Raw genomic sequence first — 6,000 nt, forward strand, 5'->3', positions numbered from 1 at the left:
TGCTGTGTGTTTGTTTGCAGGCCTTTCTAACTCTATAGTAACTAAGAACATCACTGCCCTGAAAGATTTTTTTTTTCTTTACAAGATCCCTGTAAAACAGGGAAGTATTATTATTTCTGGGCATTTCTCAACCACAGCCATTCCTGTAACAGCAAAGCCCATGGTCAGACCCATTACTAGCTTCCTACTAGCTAATTCCCATAATGCCAGCAGGAAACTTAGTCTTGGTTTTACACACAGCCAAAAAAGATATGTAAAGAACATTTTCTAGGCCATGCAGAGCATTGATAGGCAGGAAGCGAATCCAAATGTCTGCACTACTGGCTAGAAATGTAACCACAAGGCAATCATCTGTGGTTAAACGACCAGGTCATGCTACATTATCCCTAAATGTCTGATCTTGGCCCATTCTAATCCTTATTCTGACTTCAGCAGAGTTCAAGGACAGGTGCAGAATTTAGTCAGCATTCAGTCCCTTACAAAACAGGGCAACCGCTTCTGGGATTTTTGTGGTGTGACATAAAAATAAAAAATGTTCTTCTTACGTCTTTCAGTAACTTCTGATCCATCTTGCCTCGTTTTCTTTGTTACAGAATCCATACCATTGCCACCTGCAGGGAAAGCAGAGAGACTGCACTCAGAACTCTGAGAATAGCAGGAGATGACAACAGCTCCCCATAAATCCGACCACTTTTCTCACTTCAGCTGGGGACTAGACTGCCTGGAAGACATCTAAGCCAGGGATTTTACAGTGCCTTTCTAGAACCATGTGAGTATTACTAATAGATCAGCACCACTTGCCTACTGGATGCTGCACAATGCAGCCAAACTGAAACAGCAGGAGGGCTTGTAAAGCCAACAGGTGAGGTAGGAGCAATTGAAGCAAATCCACTCAGTGCTGGAGAAGTTTAGACCTGGATTTATATGCAGACTTTGTGTCACTACTCTATGGTCTTCAGCTGTCCTCCTATAAAGGGTTGAACAAAACCAGAGAATCCAAATGCCACTCCCACACATCTGCTCTGGGCAGCACTCAACAGTACTGGGTTAGAAATGGAGGTAGTTGCAGGAGTAAGCTACCTGCACCATGCCAGTACTGCCAGAAAAACCTAAGCAGAGATAACTGTTGCACTGTTGACAGTAATACTGTGCGTTCTCAGGGTACATTAGTGCTAAATCCACAGCACCACTGACTTTAGCAAAGCAGAAGAACACTGGAGGTACTTTTAAACTAGCTATTCTTGGCAGCAAGGGACTTAAGGTAGGAAGTGCTTTATCTTGCTTTACAGGCAGAACAGAGATGGTTTGGAGGCCGTGTCTGCAGCTTTGGAATCTGATCTAATTTAATGCCAGCTCAGGTCAGTCTACACAGTATTGGAATCACTGCTGTGAATGCTGTGTATACTCTTCTTCATGACTCAGATCCCTCTCAAGTCAAAATTACAGTCTCTTGCAGAGGTGTGACTGTCTGCCAAGGCAGGAATACCACAAAGAAACATTGTGATTGTGGAAAAGAAACATCAGCTAGAAGAGAAAACACTTCTGTCAGAAGAAAGTATACAGTTGCTCACTTCTAGTCTCTCTAAGATAACATTTCATCTTGTGCAGCCACAAGCAGTGAGAAGGAACAGATTTTAATTTACATACAAGGTGATAATAGGCCAAAATTCTCCACTGCATTTGAAGACTTCTCCTTAAAATTGAAGGCCCATCTGTACCAAAAACTAGACACTTCACAGTCTGAGTCTAAAAAAACCCCATTGTGCAAAATTCCTTCCAAGTTTTAGAGCCTGTGCCTTCCAGTTCAGCTACTATTTGAGTTTGATCCTCACTTATCCCATTGCAAAGTATCTACCAAGCAACCCCCTTGATGTTACGCTGGTACTGCCCATGCATAAATAATGACACAAGGCATGATGCAGCCGAGAATCAGGAGGAATATCTGAAGTTCACATTCAGTTCTGTCTTTGAGCAGCTCCTGCTATTCCCAGAGCTGGACAGGAACAAAACTGTCAGTCAAGCCACTTTAGTCTCCTGTCACAGACTCAGCTGAACTTTGCAGAGAACACCCACAGTGCCCACAGCCCTCACTCTCTGCACCTCAGACCCTGGTCTTGGCTAAACAGCCCTGTAAATGGGGCTCCTGAGGTCACATCCAAGTCCTCACACAACCTTGGCGGCAGGGTACTACCCAACCCTTACAGTACTTGCTAACACTGGGGATTTCCAAGGGATTATCCAGGGCTTTCCAAGGCATAAGAGAGACTGGAGCTATATGTGTTAGGAGAGTTCCTCCATCAGTAGGATGACAATCCCCTGTAATGGAAGGCTTCTTGGTCACTCACTCCAAGGAAAAGCAGTATCTTTGCTACTCTTCCTTATTGCATCAGCAGTGGAAGCATCTTCCAAGCTCCTTCCATTAAAACAGATGCTGGAAGCTGTTGTCTAGATGTCAGCACTGCTGGCTTTGCCAATGTTTTTGGCAGGGAACACTATCTTGTATTTGGATTCTGCTTTCCTACTGCTTTGTAGCCCCAGAACTCCACTTCTATTCTGCTACTGGGAAGTGGTGCTGGTTATGGATGCTGGAAGGGGCCAGCACCACCATAGAGTGAATACGTCTTCTGCATCTTTGCCATCCCTTGAGAAAGGTGAATATCCTACTCTGATACCAATCTGAAAAAAAAATAACAAGAAGATAAACCACATCTTTGAAGCCACACATGCCACTGCCCAGCCCCAGCACATAGTGAGTTTTGCATTCATGTGGCATGTCTGTTTGCCACATGAATGCAAAAGCCAGCCCAGGCTCCAGCAGGCTGACTGAGCTGGTTTTCCATTATCTGCCAGGACTGACTCATTTCACCAGCTCCTATCTGGATTCACAAAGGCATAGCTGTGGGCTACGTCTGTGGCAAAGCAATAGTGCTGTTGAATCAGAGATGCCACCTGCAATCATCTCTGAGCAACAAGCAGGAACTTGTGAAGTGGTACCAGTCTTGAACTGTGCAGGCAGCATAAGACAGAACAACCCTATGGCTGCTTTTAGCATAAACTCGGGGGCTGTAGTGAGCTTGTGGCATCCACAAAACCAGGGAACTTTTAGACCCTAATGACACTAGGAACCAAGAGAGGTCTAGCACTGCCACACTCGTGCACACTGCTTCCTCTCTGTACAGCACTGAAAAGCAGGATAGCGATAGCTGCCCAGCTTTGCAAGGATGCTTAGATCTGGGCTTTCCACATAATCCTGACACTGCAGGGTGCCTCCTGCACCCCCTGATCCACCTGACTGCAGTGCAGCACACTGACAAGGACACTAAGCCAGTCTGAGATAGGACATTCAAACACCTCTTTTTAGAATATTTTAGAATTTAGGTATTGGATGCAATGGTAATGAAGTTTAGTATAGACATTTTTCAAAGGGGAGTGGAATAGCCACAAAGACATTTTAATGGAAAAGTGAAAGCAAGTACATTTGGGATTCTTTTATTCCTCCACAATGTCCTTCCAGTTTTCATGTCAGAATGCTTTTACACTCCCACAGCACATCATTTCAGCTCTCTCCTCCCTCCATTAACAAGGCTCCTGCTGTGAGACACTTCATTAGGAAAAAGAGGCACCAGTAGGTGCTGAGATTAATAATATTTAATGTCAGTGGAACCCTTTGATCATGAATACTCTGAGACCCAGTTGATGTCTCCAAACCATGTCACTGACTATGTTAAAAGCAAATGTCATGTCACCCATCATATCAAATATCTCTTAGGGTTCCCCTTCCTCTTAATCAAGCCTTTCAGGTGCCACTGTCCTGGGACTAATAGAACTGGTTAAAAAAAATGGCCCCTTATCTCTCTTTTACCCCACAGTCTAGGAATCTGACCTTCTCATTCTGCTTTAAAAACTGTTCCTTTCCAGTTATTCTACTACAACCAACACAGTCAGAATCAAATCAACCAAATCACTCTTCCAAATCTACTCATTTTGTAGACTCACTGAAATGATGCTACTGCCAGGGAAGCAGGTTAGATGCCCAACCAAAGTTTGGATGTGCTGTAGGAACCAAATTCTGCTCTACCCATAACCTGTCCTGGCTTTTTTGACACCAATATGTGCTCATTTCCCAGAGCATAAGCAGAAGCACTGCCCAGACTTTACTCTGCACTGCCAGGTGCCTTCCTTTCAAAAATGTGTCCTCACCATCCCTACTTATTGTGTTACCCAAAGAGAAACAAGCCAAAGTAAGGCCATTCTGACCCACACAAACTTCTCACCTCTGGCACCAAAAGGGAGACAAACAATATGGAATTATACAAAATATGTTTGCTGAATAGGAAAGTGCTGCTGTCACCATTTCACAGATGAAGAAACTAGCCACAGAAGGACAAGTAACTTCCCCAAAGTCAGTCCAAACACAGGAAGACAGTTCTTTTACCTTATGCCACTATGTTCAAATTGCTAGACCAGCTGCAGAAAGGATTAAAACTGATTCTCAAATCAGACTTTTCTGACTTACTGTGACAAAGCTTCAGAAACACCTTACAGTGCCTTCTAACCGAGGACAAAAATGTGGCCCAAAGTCCATAATCACTGAGTCACTGCTGATAAATAAACCCACCTGTCTGAGACAAAGCAAAGTTTGTCCATGGCAACATAAACTTTCACTCAGAACCATTCCAGGCATTCTCAGGACTACAAGATGAACTCCTTAATATTACACCTTGCATGCACCATCTGAAGCTCCAATTTACAATCATTATTCCTCCAGCACATTACAGATCTGCTCAGTTCTAAAAACAGCCAACAGATGATCTGCATTTCACTATGGTGGTACCCTTACAGAACAGAGAACATTCAGCTAAACTTTATCTATTTGCAAGGTAGTTTCACAAAATGCATTAAAAATGTACCCAGAGTTTGGCTTCACATTTCTTATCTTTCAGCAAGTATACTCCTTTCACTTGATATTCACTTTAAAAGAGCTGTATTCACTCACAAATACAAAACTAAAATGACCCAGTTATTTCTACATTGTATTCCCCACAGAAAAATGTTAACACCTCCTCTATTTTGCCTGAGAATAAAGCGTTGTTCTTCAAGAAATCTGGAAGACAGAAAATAAAGGATACTTTTTTCTTCTCTCTTTTCTTAGTAATGTAACTTACCTGGAGTGCTTTGGTTATTGAACTGAAAATCTGTTTTTCTCCTGAACCGTTTCCTTTCTACCAAAATTTGCCACCTACACTTTATATCATGGCCTTCCAAAGGTGTGTGGAATCTGAGTGATCATCCAAAAATGTTCACCTCTTCTTTATTTAACCTGTTTTATTCTCACCCTTCTGCTTTTCTATTCCTGCGCTCTTAAACAAGTCCCAACAAAGGCGTGTCGTGGTTTCCTGCCTCACCCTACCCTCCCAATTATCTGACACTCACTGGAAAAAAAGATCTGCCTCCAGGAATCAAACTTTATTGAAAGAAAAAAAAAATGCTCCTACCTATTTGCTTAGGTAGATTAACTATTTCGATTCCAGACAGACAAACGTGAAGGCTTACATCAGGGAAAATGAACTGTTATGGCAGTACTTTCTGATACGTGACCTGAGTTCTGTTTTGGCATTTTCTTACAGGAAGTTAAAAAGCACCTGCTGATGTCTCCGCAAAGCTGTCTTCAAGCTAAGAATATTTTACTGCTGCAATACAAGGGGCTAAAACTCCTAGCTGAAACTGAACTGGCTGAAAACCACTCAAGTCAGTGGTCTGAACTGCCTTGACAACCCCATAGATATTTATGCTCTATTCAGAAGGCAGCACTATTAATAGATAAAAATAAACCAAACTCAGTAAGTACAAAAATTTCTTTCATGTATACCATCTACAGACTTCTCACTGGATAGGAGCTAGAGCAGAAGAGCAGCTGTAGTGGGTCAAAGCAAAACTCCATCTAGTTCAGGACCCTGTCTTCCACCATGGTCTGTTTTAACAGCCCTGGGAAGACTATGT

General features: G+C 42.8%; 1 protein-coding gene across 1 annotated transcript in view; it reads right to left on the bottom strand.

Annotated features, from left to right (window-relative positions):
• COL17A1 (collagen type XVII alpha 1 chain) overlaps positions 1-5,348 on the bottom strand; it is a 41,538-nt gene extending 36,190 nt beyond the window's left edge. The window contains exons 1-2 of the mRNA XM_026851283.1: positions 5,166-5,348; positions 546-611 (exon numbers count right to left, since the gene is read on the bottom strand). Of these exons, the coding sequence (XP_026707084.1) occupies positions 546-600 (55 nt within the window). The 5' untranslated portion in view covers positions 601-611; positions 5,166-5,348. The remainder of the gene's footprint in view (positions 1-545; positions 612-5,165) is intronic.
• Between the last annotated feature and the right edge of the window lie 652 nt (positions 5,349-6,000).

This window comes from Athene cunicularia, assembly GCF_003259725.1.
Source record: "Athene cunicularia isolate RWA chromosome 6 unlocalized genomic scaffold, athCun1 chr6_part1, whole genome shotgun sequence".
NCBI classification, from domain to species: Eukaryota; Metazoa; Chordata; class Aves; order Strigiformes; family Strigidae; genus Athene; species Athene cunicularia.